Source organism: Tamandua tetradactyla, chromosome 8 (assembly GCF_023851605.1).
Source record: "Tamandua tetradactyla isolate mTamTet1 chromosome 8, mTamTet1.pri, whole genome shotgun sequence".
Classification (NCBI taxonomy): Eukaryota; Metazoa; Chordata; class Mammalia; order Pilosa; family Myrmecophagidae; genus Tamandua; species Tamandua tetradactyla.
This window is the reverse complement of record NC_135334.1, coordinates 73,297,396-73,318,775: the sequence shown is the minus strand read 5'-3', so window position 1 is coordinate 73,318,775 and position 21,380 is coordinate 73,297,396. Positions and strand designations below refer to the sequence as shown.

The window sequence follows — 21,380 nt, the reverse complement described above, 5'->3', positions numbered from 1 at the left end:
AACAGATGCTGGTGCCACACTGCAACAGATAGTGTGGGGGGGGGGGGGGAGGGGGCAGCAAGGATGCCATGAGTTTTTAAAGCTGCTTTTTCTTGATTTAGCTCATGCAATTATCACAACCTAACTGTTTTTTTTCTGTAGTTTTGAGGAAAATGGATCACTCAGCTTTGGTGGTTCAAAGATTCTGCAGGGGAACAGCACCCTGAAGCATCTTACACCAACATCTTGTTCTACCAAATGCTCTGATAATATCTTTTGCTGTACAAAGTTTTCAATTTTGATGAAGTTCATTTTAACTATGTTTTCTTCAAGTGTTTCTCCTTTTTTGTGTGTAAAATCTAAAAATCCACTATCTACCATAGGTCCTGAAGATATTTCTCTGTGTTTTCTTATAAGAATGTCATAGTCAGGAACAACTTGATGTCAACTGAGTTGAAATCATCAAATTCTTTGACAGAATCAGATTACACATAGGAAGAGATAGAAAATCTGTATTGTCCTATATCTACAAAACAAATTGAATCCATACTTCAAAACATTTCCATAAGGAAAATCCAGGCCCAGACGGTTTCACTGGTGAATACTTTCAAACAACTACAAAAGGAATAATATCAACATTCCATACACTCTTTTAGGAAATAGAGGAGGTATGAATATTTCCTAAATGATTTCATAAGGGAAGCATTACCCTGATACTAAAATCAAAGGCATTTCTAGGTAATAATTTAAAAACTACAGACCAATATATCTCATGAACATTGATGTGAAAATCCTTAAGAAAATATTAGCCAACTAAGCCCATCAATATATAAAAAGGATAATACATCATGTTCAAATGGGGTTTATCCCAGAAATGCAAGATTGATTTAACATTAGGAAACCAATCAATGTAATTCAGTGCATTAAGACAGCAAAGGAAAGAAAGGAGAAAAGAAAGAAAGAAAAAGAGCAAAGGAGAAAAATTAAATGATTGTTTCAAGAGGTGCAGGAAAAGCATTTGACAAAATTCAACATCTGTAGTCATGGCAAAAAATAAAAATTAAAAAAAAACCCTCAATTTCATAAAGCGCGATTGCCAAAAATTTTACAGTCAATGTTATATCATGATGAAAATACGAATGTCTCCCCCCAAGATCAGGAAAAGAACATGGATGTTGGTGCTTACCACATTTACTCAACATTCTACTGGACTAGCCAGTGCAATAAAGGCAAGAAAAATCAATAAAAGGAAAACAGATTGGAAATGAAGAAGTAAAACTGCTTTTATTAGCAGATAATATGATCAGATGCAGAGAATATCCTAAGGATTCTACCAAAAAGCTGCAAGAACGAATACATTTAATAAAATAAATAATAAAATTTAATAAAATAAATTTATAAAATATAATTTAATAAGGTTGCAGGATACAAGATGAACATACATACATTAATTTTATTGCTACATAGCAACAAACAACTGAAAAGTGAAATTAAAAAAATAAAATTTACAACAGCATTTACAAAAACACAAAACATTTAGGGATAAATTTAACAAACTACGTGCAAGCTCTTTATATTAAAAACTACAAAACATTTTGAAAGAAAATAAAGAAAGTTAAATAAATAGAGAGCTGTATAATTTTATGGATTGGAAGATTCAATATTTTTGAGAGTTTGTTTACCTCAAACTGATTTATAGATTCAACACTATTCCAATCAAAATCACAGCAGGTGTTTTTATAGAAATTGACAAGCTGATGGAAATGAGAATAGAACAAACAATTGTGAAATAAAAAACGGTGTTGTAGGACTTACACTCCCTGATTTCAAGACTTACTATAAAGTTCTCAAGATATATCATATTGGCATAAGGATAGACACATTGATCAATGGAACTGAATAGAATCCAGAAAATAGTCACACATACATGGTCAGACATTTTCCATAAAGATGCAAAGGTAAAGGGGAAGGAACAGTATTTTAAAAATGGTGCTGGGGCAACTGGATATCTGTATGGAAAACAAAGAACCCGGACGCTAAACTCACGAAGGACCTCAAAAAATTAATTCAGAATCTTTAGGGGCATAGTCCTAAACATAAAATCTAAAATTATAAAACTTCTAGAAGAATACATAACAGAATACAGACAAAATGGACAAACTAGATCTCCTCAAATTTAAAAACTTCCAAACGTTAAAAGATACTGTTAAGAAAATGAAATGACAAGTCAGAGACAAAAAAATATTCATAGTACATATTCTGAAAAAGGACTTGCACCCAGAAATATAAAGTACTCATAATTCAAAAGATATGAACAGATACTTTACCAACTCAAAACTCAAAAATAAGAACAGATACTGTATTAAAGAAGATATAAATGAATAACCAATTAGCATATAAAAAGATGGTCAACACTATTAACCAACAACATTAATCAGTCTTAGCTAACATTAGTTAGTTATCAGTGAAATGCAAATCAAAACCACAATGAGATACCATTACATACCTACTCAAATGGCTAAAATTTAAAAGACTGACAATTCCAAATGCTGGTGAAGGAACTGGAACTCTCCTGGTGGGAGTGTACAATGGTACAGGCTCTTTGGAAAACATCTACAGTTTCTTATAAAGGTAGACACACACCAAATGACCCAGTAATTCTTTTTCTAGAGAAATGAAAGCATTACAAGAGAAACAGAAACGAATGTATCCATCAAGACTTGTACACTAATGTTCATAGAAGCTCTATTAATAATAGTAAAAAACTGGAAACAACCCAAATATCAATCAGCAGGTAAACAGGTAAATAGATATATGGTTGTATTTCAGAACTATTATACTGATTGAAAGAACTCAAACACAAGAGTATAAACCCAATGCTTTCATTTAGAAGAGATTCTAGAATAAGGAAAGCTAACTGACATGACAGAAAATACAATATTCTGATTATGGTGGTAGTTATTTAGGGGTAGCCAATTGTCAAAGCTTATCAAACTGTTCACTCGGAATGGGCACATTTTTATTGTATGTATACTGTATCTTGATAACTTTAATTTAAAAAATTCTAGGAGGCCATAATGGTACTCAAGGTAAAGAGAATTACCAATTTGCCACAACTAGAGGCGACTATTACATAAACTTCTTACCTTAGAATCAGAAATTAAGGAGAAAGACATAAGCATTTGGAGTTCATTAACAGTTTGATGGGGGTAATTTCTTTAGAGAAAAGCCAGCCAGTAAATAGAAATTAAATCACAGAATCAGAAAACCACAATTTTGCAACCCCGAATAAAATAAATCAGGCAATAATCATCAATGGATGCAGTAGCCATTCAGTGTGGGGCATTATAAGAACTCTATGGTATATAGAGTTCTTGCTAGTTGCAATGGGAAGAAAAAGAGAATCTTTACAGGGGAAAGATTTGGTATTACCACCTTAATTAAATGGCCACACTTAGCATCATTAATAAAGGGACAACTTGATGTTACTTGATTCCTCATGTGATGAAAAACAACATCATCATCCATGAAGCATTCCTGCCTAAAACACTAATTTGACTTTAATTAGGCCTTAGACCTAATTTATATTTTACAGAATAGAAATCATGGGTCAATCTAATAAACATATAAAGCCAATACTGCAAAATACCAAGAGGTAAATCTAGATGTTAGGAATATACATGTTTACTATACTATCTCTTCATCGTTTCTGTATGTTTGAAAATTTTCACAAGACTTGAAAAAAGGGATTAATCAGGTGGCTTATAAGATACCACACAATAAGAGTACAGTGAAATTCCACAAAAACTGGCCATGAAACAATGTGAATTTGGATATGTGATTGGCAATTTTGTTTTTATAACAGGCTTACACTTTTCATTCACTTAACCTTGCAATAGTGGATTCACACATTTTATGCAACTGAAATTTTTGGAGCTCTCTTACAGAATAATGGCAAAAATAATACCATTTTTAAGTAATTAATAAAGGGACAAATTGAAATTAAGTAATTAAGGTACAAGGGTGACATTGTAATTCTTTAAAATTATTTATTTTTTATTGCTATATATTATATGTTCACATACCAGTGACACAGTAGTTTTGAATTTCTGGTGTATAACAGCATCTTTTGAGATAATTTACGATATCCATAAAAATGTGTTTATAAAGAGAAATAATTTGATTTTTTGGTTTTGTTAATTCACTAGATATTATATATATATTGGGCTTTGGCTTTGGAATAAATTTTGATTATAGAGAACAGCTAAAATCTTGCAGAAAGAACCATATAGTATATAGCTCTTCCTACACACGTCACACCAAATGTGAGTTATTAGAAATGTTTGGGTATCTTTGATTTCTCCCACTAACTTTCTCCTTTGAGTTTCAACACTATACTTTCAAAAATAGAGAGAACTTCTTCAACCTAAATAAAAGGTACACTTTAAACATATAAAAAACAAGTGTGTCTGGAACAACATAAGTCACAAACTACTTCAAAAACTTGGCAATTAAAACTCCTGGTTCCTTTGCAAGCTACTTTTAAAATAATAGGTATAATGTGTCAGATGAAGAGTATGTGTGTGTATGATAAACGACAGTTCAAAATATTCAAATACCTAAATACTAGATTAAGAAAACTGTAATTAAAGTTTAGTTTAAGCAGTTGTTGCTTCATTTCAATTCTTAAATTAGGGGCTGCAAACATTGTTAAACCTACAAATATTTTTGTGCTAGCCATAGGGATCATGACATTGTAACAAAAGTTTGTTCATCATTGTTTGTCTAGTATACTCATCAGTACCTGGCACATAGTAGCCATTCACTACGTATTTGCTGAATTAATTAATTTCAATTTGGTCCAAATTAATCAGCCAAGGATTAACTGGAAAAGCACAAATCATTTATTTATTTTCATTTATAAAATTTTTTTGTTTTCCTTTTTATTCTTTTAAACTTTTTTTTATTGTATAATATAACATATACACAAAGAAAGAAAAAAGCAGTAATTTTCAAAGCACACGTCATGAAGTTGTTACAGAACAGATTCCAGAGTTTATCATGGACTACCATTCCATCATCGCTGATTTCTACCTGCTCCAAAACACTAGTGATTCAACAGCCATTTCAATTGTCAAATCCCATTTTCTCTGTTATAGCTCCTCCTTCTCCTTTAATCCTTCCTCCAATCTATAGGGGTCTTTGGGCAATTCCTATTCTGAGTTTTTCATGTTGAGAAGGGGTATCTACACTAAAGGATAGGAGGACATAATTGACAATTCTGGAGAGGCTGATCCCTCCTAGTTTCAGGATTTATCTGGTTTAGGAACCCTCTGAGAATTTTATGTTCCAGGAAGGCAAACCTAGTGCATGAAACATTTACAGAGTCTCAGTTGGAGTCCTAGGTGTTCTTAAGAGTCAACAGGAGTGATATTGATTGGGGTTTAGCAAACTAGGGCAATTAGCACTATCTAACTGAAGCTTTCATAAGAGCAGCTTCCAGAATAGGCTCTTGACTGGCCACTGATGCCTTATTTTGTTATACTTCTTTTCTCTCTTTTGGTCAGGAAGGCATTGTTGAATCCACAGTGCCAGCACCAGACTCATCACCAGGAGTCACGCCTCATATTGTCAGGGAGATTTTCTCCCCTGAATGGCTTGTACCATTCTGCAACAATTTTCCTTGCAGAGTCAGGCTGAGAGAAAGAGGCCACATATGAGCAACAAAGAGGCTTCCTGGAAGCAACTCTTAGGCCTCATCATGGGTAGCCTTAGCTTCTCCCGTAAAGAAATAAGTTTCATAAGGGTAAGCCTCAAAATCCAAGGCTTGGCCTATTTTCTTGGGAGTCCCCGATGGTTAGAGGGTACCTGGGGTTTCCCAGAAGGGAGAGTTTAATAGTTCCATATATATATATGTATGTATGTATATGTGTGTGTGTGTATATATATACATATATATATAGTTTTTCCCCTTCAGATCCTCAAGGGGCTCTACCAATACTTTATTATCAGCCCACCATAGTCTGAGATGTATCCTGATATTATATTAAGCTATAGAGAATTACAATGCCTCATTCCCATTATGGACTACAGGAGTTTGGGATGTTTAAATAAGCTATCCAGAAAGGTTGATTTAGATTATATTACAGAAGATTTAGATTCTAGACATAATGAATCTCTCTGCCTTTGATTTCATACATTAGCTGAAGGTCTAGAGTACATACACTATCATCTTTTACCCTGAATTCTAATTTACCTTAGACCCAGCCAGATTGGCTTTGTTTTAAACTCAAATTCAGGCCTGATCTCTTTTTCGGTTACTTTAACTGTAATTACATATGGCTAAGCTAACTTTCAGGTCTAGTTTCCCTTTTTTTTTTTTTTTTACAAAATACAGTTTTGTTGAGATATATTCATACAGCATACAAACCATACAAAGTGTACAATCACTGGCTCACAGTACCATCACATAGTTGAACATACAGACTTATGATCAATTTTAGAACGTTTTCACTACTCCAAAAAAGAAATATGAAGTTAAAGGGTTATAACGGAATTTAACTGGTTTTCTCCCTTTTGCATACCTATTTATAGTAAATAAAGTAAATAACTATTATTGGAAAGAGAAGAGCCCAATGTAAATGATACATAGGCAGAAAAAAAGGAAAAGGGAATCTGTAGAAACAATTATTATCAATTCCTCTAAAGACTCTTGTAGTCTACTGTACTCAGAAATTATGACAATCATATAATTACTAACTGAATAATTATGCCATTTTAGATGCATAAAATATTTTTATATGCAAATTCAGTTACTTTTTTGTATCTGGTAAGTGGAAATTAAGTGAGAGATCATTTTAAGATAATAGTAGGATTAATTAAATTGCACAGATATTCAAAACTGAGATAATGGAACTAATACCATGATTTTAGAACATTCCATATATTTGGTAAGAAAACTACTTTTGAGAATGCAGACTTAACTACTGGTAGTAGTAGAGGTGAAACAGACTGTTGTGGGAATCCCACTTCAAATTTTTAGCTGTAAACTAACAAACATAGGGTAGTTTTGCACATTCACGGAAATAGCAAGTCACTCAGCCTAGAAACAGACATTGTGTGACCAATACCTACTACTGCTACTATGGGGGGTGGTGAGGTTTGGTTGAGCTCAGGCACCAGATAGTCACACTATGAATGGAGTCTGGAAATGTAAAATAAAAGACAGAACACACCTTTCAGACAACTTCTGACACTTGCCTCAAAATGGTCACTACTGTTCTACCAAGGCTCTGTCGTTTGGAGAAACAAACAACAGGAAAAACTCATCTATCACAAGTCAATGGTTCTCCAACTAGGTAAGGGCCTGGCTGAAATAGGAGAGGAAAATGGCTCTTCACTGCATGCCCTGGTCTCCTTGCTATATAGGCTGTGGATCAGACTGTGACAGGAATGAAGTAAAACTGGGATTAATGGGGTTTCTCTAGGCCATTCAGATGCAAGCCTGTTTTTGCCCTCTCTGCTTAACCAACTTCCCATTCTTAGAAGTCCAGCTCATGCCCCTGGATGTAGGAACCTTTCAAATGGGGGAGACTTTTCTAGGTTCTAAACATATCAATTTCTATGCCATTAATCTGACTTATTATTCACTTTGTGAAAACTTAAAAATTAATATCTTCATTGATCTTAATGTTTATAAATGTAATGTTTCATGATTATAAATTTGTCACAGCATGTTCAAAGTCTCTTTGCTATATGTGCTACCTTGTACACAGTGGTATTTGATAAATAATACAGTGCACAGAGATGAAGATGATGAATCATCTTGAAATTAAGCAGTAAGGAGAAACCAAATTTTAAAGGTGCATATCATGCCTATGGTATTGTCTTTGGAGTTGGGCAAATTACCGGAATTAGTTGCCATCTTACCTCTGCTTTACGAATATTTTCTCTAGCTTCATCTATTTTCTGTTCCAGTTCTGCTCGGCTTTGTTCTGATACTGCAACTCCATGACTTTCCAGTTCATCTAGAACCTATTAAAGAAATCACGAAAATAAGGATGACTATTTTTTCTCTCTTTCCCTTCAGTGTAGAGTATTTAGATAATTCAAAAGACCTCAGTGATTTAGCAGCCATGATTTTTTTACTTACTTTGTTTCCTTTATTTATTTAAGAAGACTTTTTATTTTGAAATAATTAAAGATTCACAGGAAGCTGCAAAAGCAGTACAGAGAGGTCCGTTTACTCTTCGCTCTGGAGTCCCCCATAGTAACAATTTACATAATCATACAGTACAATATCAAAACCAGGAAACTGACATTGACACAATCTACAGACTTTATTATGACTGCATAATTTTTGACATGCATACCTCTAATTTTTAAAAATTTCATAAATATAGAATACTGTGACAAAACAGCAAAAAGTCCCCATTGCACCTGCATATTCCACCAAATGCCCTCTATTCCAAGATAACCATTTTATTGTCAATTTATATGTATCCTTTCATAACATTTCTTACGTATTTATATGCATATGTGCACAAACAAGAATAGTTTGTTTAAATCAAAAGCGAAATCAGATGTATACAGTATTATTTTCTCCCTCAGTGTATCTAAGAAACTTTTCTATGTCTGTATAAATAGATTGCCATGTTCTCTTTAATTAATTCAGATTCAATAGTTTAATTGTATCATATTTTATTAACTCTTACTCTATCGCTATTTGAATTTTCAAATTTATTGACATTATAAATAGTACTGCACAAACAACTTAGTAAAGAATATATATATATATTTTTTAACATGGGCAGGCACTGGGAATCGAACCCATGTCCCCAGCATGGCAGGCGAGAACTCTGCCACTGAGCCACTGCTGCCCACCCAAGAACTTTTTTAAAAAAAAAAACAGTTTTATTGAAATAATTCACATACCATACAATCCACCTAAAGTGCACAACGTATTCTAGTATATTCACAGAGTTGTGCATTCATCACCACAATCAATTAATTCTAAAACATTCTTACCCACAAGAAGGTTCACTGTGTTATACAGTCCCATGTTTCATCCTCTGGCTTTCTTTCTGGTAACATACATACCACTAAATTTTCCCTTTCAACTACAATCGTACCCATATATCATTGCTGCTAATAACATTCACCATAATGTACAACCATCACTTCTATCCATTTCTAAACATTTACAATCAACATTATTACAAACTCTACACAAATTAAGCATCAGCTCCCCATTCTCTACCCTCATTTTATTTTCTGGTGAACTATGTTCTAGATATTAGGACCATGAGTTTGCTAGTTATATTTAGTTCATATTAGTGATGTTATACAGTATCTGTTCTTTTGTGTCTCACTTTCACTAAACATAATGTCCTCAAGGTTCATCTATGCTGTTACACGTTTTAACATTTCATTTCTTCCTACAGCTGAATATTCCATTGTATGTATACACCATATTTTGTTTATCCATTCATTGGTTGATGGAGACCTGGGTTGTTTACATCTCTCGGCAACTGTGAATAATTCCACTATAAACATCACTGTGCAAATGTTAGTTCACATCCCTGCTTTCAATTCTTCTGAGTATATACCTAGTCACGGGATTGGCAGATCATATGGCAGCCCTATACTTGCCTTCCTGAGGAATGGCCAAACCCTATTCCACAGCGGTTACACCATTCTACATTCCCACCAATAGGAATAAGTGTTGCTATTGTTCTACATCCTCTCTAAAACTTGCAGTTTTCAGTTCTTTTAATAGTAGCCACTCTATCCGGTATGAAATGATATCTCATTGTAGTTTTGATTTGCATGTCCCTAATAGTTAGTGATGTTGAACATCTTTTCATGTGCTTTTTAGTCATAGGTATATACTCTTCTAAAAATGTCTACTCAAGTCTTTTCTCATTTTTAAATTGGGTTGTTTGTCTTTATATTGCTGAGTTGTAGGATTTCTTTATATATTCTGGATATTAAACCTTTATTGGTTATATGGTTTCCAAATATCTTCTCTCATTGGCTGCCTTTTTGTCCTCTCGACAAAGTCTTTTGAAGCACAATTTTGAGGAAGTCTCACTTAGCTATTTTTTCTTTGTTGCTTGTGCTTCGGGTATAAGGTCTAAGAAATTACCTCCTATTAAAAAATCTTGAAAATGCTTCCTGACATTTTCTTCTAGGAGTTCCCTGTCAATCAGTCTTTTTAAAAAATGCAAGTTTATTGAGATAAATTCACATATTATACTTTTTGAACACATATGAATATCTACGATAAAAATACAGAAATGGAAACTGCATATTTTAATTTTAAAACACATTATCAGATTCTCCCTAAAAAGGTTGTGCCTAGTTTTATTAATAGCATATGAAAGCATGTTTTCTCTGTATCTTATAAACATTGGGTATTGTCAATCTTTAAAATGTTTGCTATATAAAAATGATTTCACTATTTTAATTTCCATTTCTCTGAAAAATAGAGAGGTAGAGTATCACTTCTCATGCTGCTGGCTATTTGTATTACTGCTTCTATAAATGCCAGTTCATATTCTCTCTCCATTTTCCGATTTTTTTTTGTTCTCTCTTTATTCATTACTTAAATATATATCTTTCTGGATATTTGTCCTTTCCCAGTTATTTATGCTGCAAATATTTCCTCCCATTGTTGCTCCCTTCTCTTAACTTTTTAACATTCTTTCACCTTACAGAAAGTTTTAGTTTTATGTAGTTACATTTATCAATCTTTTCCTGCTTGGCTCCTGGATTTTGCATCTTGTTTAAGAAGTCATCATAACATATAAAAAAATTCTATATTTTTCCAACTTTTTATAATATTGTGTTTAGCATTTAGCATTTCTTCCTTGAAATTTATTTTTGCATATGATGGAAGGGAGGAATCTAACTTTCTATTTTTCCCCAAATATAAAGTCAATTGTCTAATATTTATTGAATATTTAATCTTTTCCCCAAATATCTGAAATGCCATAAATACTTTATTATGAAAAACTCCAAATATAATAAGACATAAAGAGACTCACAGAATGAACTTCTATGCTTTACCTATCCTCCTTTATTTCTTTGCTGAAGCATTTTTTCATTTATTTATTCCTTCCTCTTAGATTGCTTTTATATCTTAATCATGATATTTGTCACACATCGATTCCTTATTATAGCAGCTCTATCTTTTTGTAGAATATGTATTCCTTGAGTAGGCACTTTGTCTTATTCATCATGGTATACCCAGTCTCTAACACAGAATTGTGCACACAGTAGGTACTACATACATGTTTATAAAACAAATTGACTAGAATTGAAAGGGATCCAAGTAACTAGCAAGGTCAAGATGCTTGGGAGAGGCAGTATACTTTTTAGTGGTTATCATGGGATGTGGTAGATGACGTATGTGGGCAAAACAACAAACAAGCCCTTAATCTGTTAGTGCTGTATCTTGCAAATAGGTGTTGATCATTGCAGTTGATTGTATACTTTCTTTTTATATGTATGTTTGCATTTATTTATTCACTTTTAACACATGACAACATACAAACTCGAACATTCTTACCATATGATCATTCCATTCTTGGTCTATAATCAGTAGCTCACACAATATCATCACATAGTTGTATATTCATCATTATGATAATTTCTTAGAACATTTGCATCAATTCAGAAAAAGAAATAAAAAGAAAACAGAAAAAAATTCATACATAGCATACCCCTTACCCCTGCCTTTCATTGATCACTAGCACTTCAATCTATTAAACTTATTTTAACATTTGTTCCCTCTATTATTTATTTATTTTTAATCCATATGTTTTACTCATCTGTCCATAAGGTATATAAAAGAAGCATCAGACACAAGGTTTACACAATCACACAGTCACATTGTGAAAGCTGTATCACTATACAATCATCTTCAAGAAATATGGCTACTGGAACACAACTCTACATTTTCAGGCAGTTCCCTCTAGCTTCTCCATTATACCTTAACTAAAAAGGTGATATCTATATAACGCATAAGAATAACCTCCAGAATAACCTCTCAACTCTGAAATCTCTCAGCCATTGACACTTTATTTTGTCTTATTACTATCTTTCCCCTTTTGGTTGAGAAGGTTTTCTCAATCCCTTGATGCTGACTCTCAGCTCATTCTAGGATTTCTGTCCCATGTTACCAGGAAGGTTTACACCCCTGGGAGTCATGTCCTATGTAGAGAGGGGGAGGACAGTGAGTCTGCTTGTCGTGTTAGCTGAGAGAGTGAGGTCACATCTGAGCAACAAAACAGTTTCTCAGGGGGTGACTCTTAGGCCTAATTTTAAGTAGGCTTAGCCTATCCTTTGCAGGGATAAGTTTCATATGAACAAACCCCAAGATTGGGGGCCCAGCACTGGTTGTCCCCACTGCTTGTGAGAATATCAGGGCTTCTGCACATGGGGAAGTTGAATTTTCCCCCTTTCTCGCTATTCCCCCAAGGGGACGTTGCAAATATTTTTTTATTCACTGTTCAAATCACTCTGGGATATATTGGGGCATCACTCTGGACAAACCTACAAAATCTCATGCCCTGCTCAAGGTTCCACGTACTTATGGTGTTCAGTTAAACTGTCCACATAAGTTATATTAGGAAATGCACTAGTTAAAATATAAATTTTGTACCAAATAAACATTTTTTGCTTTAGTCTCACATAGAAGTTAAAGTTTTAAAATATGAATTATCATTTATTTTCAACACCCTGCAGTACTGACATTCCTTTTTAAAATCCTCATGCAAAATCATTTTTAAATTTGTTTACTTAGTCACTATCATCATACACTCTAGGCATTCCTAGATTAAACCATCTCAGTCTTTATCATCTATCTTTCCTTCTGATTTCATTTGTGCCCCGGGCCTCCTCCCTCTATCAATCTCACATTCAGCTTCATTTAGTGTACTAACATTATTGTATTACAGTTAGGTGGTATTGTGCTATCCATTTCTGAATTTTTACAATCAGTCCTGTTGTACAATTTGTATCCCTTCAGCTCCAATTACCCAATATCTACCCTATTTCTATCTCTTGATAGTCTCTGTTCTTAACTGAAATTCTCTACTTCATTCACTAATGTTCATATCAGTGAGACCATACAGAATTTGTCCTTTTGCTTCTGGCTAATCTCACTCAGTGTATTTTTTTTCTAATTGAGATATATTAACATACCATATATCATCCAAAGTGTACTCCTTAGAGGCTAATGGGTATTGGGGAAGCAAGGATCCAGAATCCATAAGGCAGGCCATAAAGCTACAACTACGATGAAGGTCCTTGACAAATATATAGGAGAAGCTGGCCAGCTGAAGAAAAAAACATGAAAATTCTCTCTTCTGCTGTAAAAGTCTTTGAATTATTGGATTAAATCCAGCCAACTGGATTCTCTTGTTGGGAGAAGACCACATCCTTAGTCGATGTGGATGTCATCGGCCACAGATGCAATCAACTAACTGATGATATAATAAACCAGCCTTCTATCAACCAATCAGGAAACATCTTTGCAGTAAAGTTTAGGCCAGTGCTTGCCTGATCAAACAACTCAATACCATCACCTGGCTAAGTTAACACCTGAATCTAACCATCACAAATAACTTCCAGAATGACCTTGACTATTTGAAATCTCTCAGCTACTGAAACTTTATTGTATTTCATTTCCCTTCCCTTTTTTGGCCAAGAAGGTTTTCTCAATCCCATGATGCCGAGTGGAGGCTCATCCCTGGGGTTTATGTTCCATATTGCCAGGGAATTCTACCCCTGGGAGTCATGTCCCACGTAGTAGGGAGGGCAGTGAGTTCACCTGTTGAATTGGCTTAGAGAGAGAGGCCACATCTGAGCAACAAAAGAGGTTCTCTGGGGGTGATTCTAAGGCATAAATATAAGTAGACTTAGCTTTTTCTCTGCAGGAATAAGTTTCATAAGGGCAAGCCCCCAAATTGAGGGCTCATCCTGTTAAATTGGCAGTCCCCAATATTTACGAGAATATCAGGAATTCCTCAGTGAGGAATTTTAATATTTCCACATTTTCCCCCCAGTCCCTCAAGAGGACTTTTCAAATATTTTTTTATTCTCTGCCCAAATTACTCTGGGATGTATTGGGGCATCACACCAACCTGTAGAGACCAACAAGATCTCACTTCCTATTTAAGGGTCCATGTAATTATGGTGTTCAAAGAAACTGACCACACTAGATATATTAGATAGTATGCCACGGAAAACAAATTTTGCACCAAGTGAACACCTCTTTCTTTGGTCTCACACAGAAGATGAAGTTTTAAAACATAGTCAATATCATCCTTTACCCTTTAGTCTGATTTACCTTAGTCTTAACCAGATCTGCTTCATTCGTATCTCTAATTGAAGTCTGATCCCCTTTTCAACTTTTTAAACAGTTGCTCTATTGGGTAACGCTGACTTTCAGAGCGGCAGATCTCTAGCTCTGAGTTTCAGGTATCACACAGATACCCGAAGTTCTAGGGACTGACCAGGCTATAGGCAAAGAACTCTGCACCTCAGAATTTAGAAATAATAGTTACAACTCAAGAACAGATGTGTTTGCTGTAAAAGCTTACAGTCTAGGAACCTTTACAATAAGTCTTCCCCTGATAACCTATGCTCTCAGATTCAGTTCTCAGAGTTTCACATTATAGTCAGTTCTTATGAGTGAGGTGTTATAACGTTTGTCTGTTCATTTCTGGCTTATTTCATTCAATAAATCATTCTCAAGTTCCATTCACCTAGTTACATGCCTCCCTCTTCATTCCTTCTTGCAGATGCTCAACATTACATTGTATGTAACAAAGTTTGCTCTTCCATTCATCAGTTGATATACCTTTAGGCCGCCTCCAAACATTGCAAATTGTGAATACTGCCACCATGAACACCAGTGTGCAAATGTCTATTCATGTCCCTGCTTTTGGTTCTTCCAAATATATGCTTGATAATGGGGTTGCAGGATCATATAGCAATTCTATACTTAGCCTCCTGTGGAACTACCACACTGGTTCCAGATGGGTTGCACCTTTCTACTTTTCTATCAACAGTAAAGAGGGAAAAGTGCATCCCTCTCTCCACATTTTCCCCAGCACTATTATCTTTCTGATTATATTATTATTTTTTGTATGCTGTATGGTGGGGGTCACATTTCATTCTGTTTCCATGTGAGTGCTGCTTTATTACAGCACCATTTGATGAATTTTTGCTTGTTTGGTTTTGCTTGTTTGTTTGGGAAGTGCATGGGCCTGGAATCAAACCCAGGTTTCGGCATTGCAGGTAGAAATTCTAACACTGAACTACACTTGCACCCCTTCTGATTTTTTTAAGCAGTTTTATTCACATATTATACCGTCCATCTTAAGTAAACAATGGTTCCCAGTATAATCACACAGTTATGTTTACCACCACAATCTAGAGGACAATTCCATTTCTTCCACAAAGAAACAGAAAGAGGAAGGAAAAAAAGGGAGTATATAAAAAAGGAAAATAATAATAATAATAAAAGACAAAATAAAAAGGAGAAACACGAACACCAAGAATACCATATTCCTCCCTATATCCCTCTCCTAGAGACATTTAGCTTTGGTATATTACCTTTGGTACATTTACTGGAAGCATATTATAATGTAAATGTTAACTGCAGGGTCTAGTTTCCATTGATTGTGTTTTTTCCACATGCCATCCCATTTTCAGCACCTTGCAATGCTGGCATTCATTTGCTCTCCCTCATGTAAAAGCATCTTATATTTGTACATTTAATCACCATCATTAACCACTCTAGTTTTTGCTAAATTACAGTCTCAGTCTTTGTCTTTTACCTTTCCTTCTGGTGTCAGACATGCCCCTAGCCTTCTCTTTCAACCATACTCACAATTATCTTTGTTCAATGTAATTACAATATTGTGCTATCATCAGATGATATTGTACTATCCATTTCTGGATCTATACAGTCAATTCTGTTGAACATTCTGTTCTTCTATTTGCTTTGGGGTTAGTTTGCTGTTCTTCCTCAAGTTCTTCCAGGTGAGAAGTTAAGTCCTCAATTGTTGCTCTTTTTTTTGCATGGGCAGGCACCAGGAAGCAAACCTGGGTCTCTGGCATGGCAGGTGAGAATTCTGCCTGCTGAGCCACCATGGCCTGCCTTTTTGCTTTTTAATATAGGCATTTAGGGCAATAAATTTCCCTTTCAGCATACCCTCTGCCACATCCCATAAGTTCTGATATGTTGTATTCTCATTTTCATTCGTCTCTGGCTAGCTGCTGATTTCTCTAGCAATTTCTTCTTTGACTCACTGGTTGTTTAAGAGTGTGCTATTTTATCTCTATATATTCATGACTGTTCTCGTTCTTTGGTGGTTATTGAGATTCAGCTTCATTCCACTGTGATCAGAGAAAGTGCTTTGAATAATTTCAATGTTTTTAAATTTATAAAGACCTGTTTTATGCCCCAGCATATGATCTATCATGAAGAATGTTTCATGAGCACTAGAGAAAAATGTGTTTGGGGGTGCAATGACCTGCATATGTCCGTTAGGTCTAATTCATTTATTAAGTTAACTTCTCTATTTCCTTGTTGATCTTCTGTTTGGTTGTTCAATCTAGAGAGGAGAGTGGTGTATTTAAGTCTATTGTTGAAACATCTATCGCTCCCTTCAGTTTTGCCAATGTTTGTCTCATGTACTTTAGAGCTCCTTGATTGGGAGCATAAACATTTATGATTGTTATTTCTTCTTGGTGAATTGTCCCTTTCGTTAACACATAGTCCCTTTCATTAATAGATGGTGTCATTAATATATAATGTCTTTACATTTAAAGTCTATTTTATTTGATATTAGTATAGCTAATCCTGCTTTCTTTCGGTTACAACTTGCATTGAAAATCTTTTTCCATCCTTTCACCTTCAATATATGTGTGTCCTGTGTCTAAGATGAGTCTCTTGTAAACAGCATATAACTGGATTATATTTCTTAATCCATTCTCCCAATCTGTATCTTTTAATTGGTGTGCTGGTTTGAAAGGATGTATAGACCCTAGAAAAGCCATGTTTTAATCAAAATCCCATTTCATAAAAAGGCAGAATAATCCCTATTCAATACTGTATGTTTGAATCTGTACTTAGATCATCTTCCTGGAGATATCTCCCAATCAAGAGTGGTTGTCAATCTGGATTAGGGGAGATGTATCTCCACCCATTTGGGTGGGTATTGATTGGTTTACTGTAGTCCTATAAAAGAGGAAACATTTTGGAGAATGAGAGATTCAGAGAGAGCAGAGAATGCTGCAGAGAGGCTGTAAGCCAGCACTTTGGAGATGAAGAAGGAAGATGCCTCCCGGGGAGCTTCATGAGACAGGAAGCCAGGAGAGAATGCTAGCAGATGATGCTGTGCTCGCCATGTGCCCTTCCAGCTGAGGGAGAAACCGTGACTGTGTTCACCATGTGTCTTCTCGGATGAGAGAGAGACCCTGAACTTCATTGACCTTCTTGAACTAAGGTATCTTTCCTTGGATACCTTTGATTGGACATTTCTATAGAATTGTTTTAATTGGGACATTTTCTTGGCCTTAGAACTGCATACTAGCAACTCATTAAATTCCTCTTTTTAAAAGCCATTCTGTCTCTGGTATGTTGCATTCTGGCAGCTAGCAAACTAGAACAATTGGTAAGTTTAGCTCATTAACATTTAAAGTTATTACTAAAAAGGTGTTTCTTGAATCTATCATCTTATCTTTTTTATTTTATTTGTCAGATCTATATATTCTTTTCCTTCTTTCTCCTTTTATCCTTTAAGTTACCCTTATTGGTATTTTTCAAGTCTGTACCCTCCTTCAGACCTCCCTCTCATGTCCTTTTTTTCCAACTGGGAGAACTCCCTTCAGTATTTCTTCTCAGGCTGGTCTCTTGTTGACAAATTCTTTCAGGATTTGTTTGTCTGTGAAAATTTTAATCTATCCCTCAGTTCTGAAGGGCAATTTGGGTGGGTACAGAATTCTTGGCTGGAAGTTGTTCTCTTTCAGGATCTTAAATATATCATATCACTGCCTTCTCACCTCCATGGTGCCAGTTGAGTAGTCTGAGCTCAGTCTTATGTGGTTTCCCTTGAATGTAGTAGATTGCTTTTCTCTTGCTGCTTTCAGAATTTTCTGCTTCTTTTTAACATTTGACAGACTGATTAGTATGTGCCTTGGGGAAGGCCTATTTGGATTTATTCTGTTTGGAGTTCTTTGGGCTTCTTTGACTTGCATATTTATGCCTTTTATGAGGGTTGGGACGTTATCTCCCATTATATTCTCAGCTAATCTTCTTAGCCCTTTACTCTTCTCTTCTCCTTCTGGGACACCAATGATTCTTATATTTGTGTGTTTTGTTTTGTCCATCATTTTCCTGAGATCTAATGAAAATTTTTCCATCTTTTTTTTTTTGCCATTTGCTGTTTTGAGTATTCAGAATCAGTTGTCCTGTCCTCTAGTTCACTTATTCTTTCTTCTGCTTCTTCAAATCTGCTATTGTGTTTCTCTAGTATGTTTTTTATTTGGTCTACAGAATCTTTAATCTCTGTGATATCTACTATTTTTCTATTTCTTCTTTCAAATTTCTCTTTATGCTCTTCTAGTGACTTCTTGATCCCCTTTATGTCATTAGCCGTCCCATTTACTTTATTTAGTAGGGTTATATGAACAACTTTGATTAGTTGTTCCAACATCTGTGTCTTCTCTGGTGTTTTAATTTGGTTATTAGGCTAGGCTATATCTGCCTGCATTGTGATATGCTTAGTGACCTTCTGTTGTTTTTGCTGCATGTAAATATCTTGACTGATTTACTTTGGAAGTTGATTTCCTTCAGTAGTCTAAAGCCTTGTGTCTGCAGGATGGATGTGTAACAGGAGGCAGGGCACTGGGCGGGGCACAACAGTGCAGTGATGCATTGCAGCTCAGGTATAGGTGCAGGCTGGGGATGCTTTGCTGGTGCCTGTGAATATGGGCAGCCAGTGGCCAGGGAGGATGTGGATGTGTAGGTGTATAGGCCTAGGGGTTGGGGTCTATGGTGCAGGACCCTTTGTGTGAATGCACAGAGCTACTGCAGTGGGTTGGTGTTATGCCTACTTGGGCTGGGGGCGAATATGACCTGGCTGCACAGGTGTTCATGTGTCAACTTGGCCAAGTACTGGTTTCTGTTTGTCTGGTTGGGCAAGTGCTGGCCTGTCAGTTGCAATGAGGACATTTCATAGAATTACACCATGATCATGTCAGCTGCATCCACAGCTGATTCCATTTGTAATTGGTCAAGGGGAGTGTCTTCTGCAATGAGTGTTGCTCAGTCTAATCACTGGAAGGCTTTTAAGGAGGATTCAGAAGAGACAGGCTCTCTTCCTGCTTCAGCTGGTGAGCCTCTCCTGTGGAGTTCATCCAGACCCTCCATCGGAATCGTCGGCTTCATAGCCTGCCCTGTGGATTTTGTACTCTGTGTTCCTGTGGTCATGTGAGACACTCTTATAAGTTTTATATTCGCAAGTGTTCTCTGTTGATTCTGTTTCTCTAGAGAACCCTAATACATCTTGGTACCAGGAGTGGGGTTGTGGGCAGAGTAAGAGTCTCCTGTTGATAGCCAGCAATTGTTTTCTTCCTCCTTCTTCAAAAGTATCCAAAGATTTGATAATTAGAATAAACTGTTGACCTATGAACTCTTTTGTCATCAAATTTCCAATATAAGAAAAATCACTTCTCTGTTCGTCATTAACAACCGGAAGTCTCTGAATATAACTCAGTAAATATTCTGCATATACTACAGGCTCTGGCAAAATCTGCTCTAAAAATTCTTCACCTTAATCTCCTTTCAATTTCAACTATTCACAAAGGAAATGCCAATACAAGGCAATTTCAGGAGTTAATGTTTCCACTGGAACCAATTTCCTGCCATCATTTTTTTTATAGACTCCCAAAAGTTCATTAACAGGTGTCACTGAAAATAAGGCATTGAGAACAGTGACTGCCATTTCAGAAGAATTTTCCACATCCAACCAATGAAGAAACTCTAAGATATCTCCTTCAGTGAAATGTAACCAGCCTTGGAGAAGGTGCTTTTTCATTGCTTGTTTCACAGCACCTGATGTGTCATTAAGACCTTGTTGAAGGATCATTACTCTCTAAGCGATGGACATAGCTCTCATATGAACCTTTTCAGCTAAAACCTGATAAGCCAGCTTTTGGACAGCCTCTTTCACATCCTTGATATGACGTACAATTTTTGGCAATGTCTTTGCTGATGGTGCAATACATGATAACACTGCCCTCCTAACTTCTGAATTTGAATAATTTTCTATCAAAGAAGCATATGCATTAACCACTGGGCAGTCATCATCCTTTTGGATCCTGAAGTCGTGAAAGAGCCAGAACTGCCTGTATCCTCACATTCAGAATTTTATCTTTCAATCTAATAAGCATGGCTTCATTAATTTTATCAAACAAATCATCATTAATCTGGGCATTTTCTGGCATACTCCCCAAGAGTTTGTTTATAAGTTGGCACACTCTAAATCTGACTGCATTGCTGTTTGCTCCATGAGACTTTAAGAGGAAAGTAAACAAATAATTTTAAATGCCACCATCTTCCTCTTCATCATCTTCCATCTCTGCCTGGTGAAATGAAGTAACAAATTTTGCTGCAAATTCTATCACCCTCTCCACAGCTAGTTCACGTTTATATACCACTATAGCACATTTAAGGTAATGAATGAACTCCTCATGGAGTTTTGTTTTAAACATGGAAAACTGTTTTATTATCCATCACGTCGTAGGTGTGGCTCAGCAGTGCCTCCATCAGTTTCACCTGGTTCTGATGCAGCTGCTGGGCCAGATGAAAGGCTTCCTTGATTGGCAGCAGCTTTTTCTCGGCTTCCATGGTGCCAGGCCCCAGCTGGGAACAGCCCTTCTCTACCACCGCAGAGCCACTGATTCAGCGACCTGAAGTGGAGCTCTTCTCAGCCTCGGCTAGCCAGCCTTGAAACGTTCAGGGGGACATGACTGGGGAACATGTGCATGCACAGGTCTAGGAGTGCCATAAACTGAGCTCAGAGTTCAGGGGGTGTGGGGTGGGGCTGTGTGACTGTATGGGCTGGGGGCAGGTATAGCCTGGGTATGGAGGTAAGCACCACAGCCTTTATGTGTTGGTGATAGCCTGCTGGGAGCAGGTAAGGGGAGGTAGTGCTCGGGAGGGGCTCAGGAGAGGTGGATTGGGCTGCACTTGGGGTGGGGGTGTGGGGCAGGTATGCATGGGAAGGGTTGGCAGGGCAGGGGCCCTTGGAGTGTGGAGAGTGGGGTTGGGTGATGGGGTTCAGGTATGTGGGGTGTACAGTGAGTCGCGGGTCATGGGG

General features: G+C 36.1%; 1 protein-coding gene and 1 pseudogene across 4 annotated transcripts in view; both read right to left on the bottom strand.

The window, feature by feature from the left end:
- Positions 1-21,380, bottom strand: part of FCHSD2 (FCH and double SH3 domains 2) — a 456,625-nt gene that overhangs the window by 63,586 nt on the left and 371,659 nt on the right. For all 4 annotated transcript variants that reach the window (XM_077113662.1, XM_077113660.1, XM_077113661.1 and 1 more), the window contains one exon: positions 7,909-8,013. In XM_077113662.1, coding sequence (XP_076969777.1) covers positions 7,909-8,013 — 105 coding nt within the window. The remainder of the gene's footprint in view (positions 1-7,908; positions 8,014-21,380) is intronic.
- On the bottom strand, positions 11,960-21,170 carry LOC143644539 (condensin complex subunit 3 pseudogene; annotated as a pseudogene).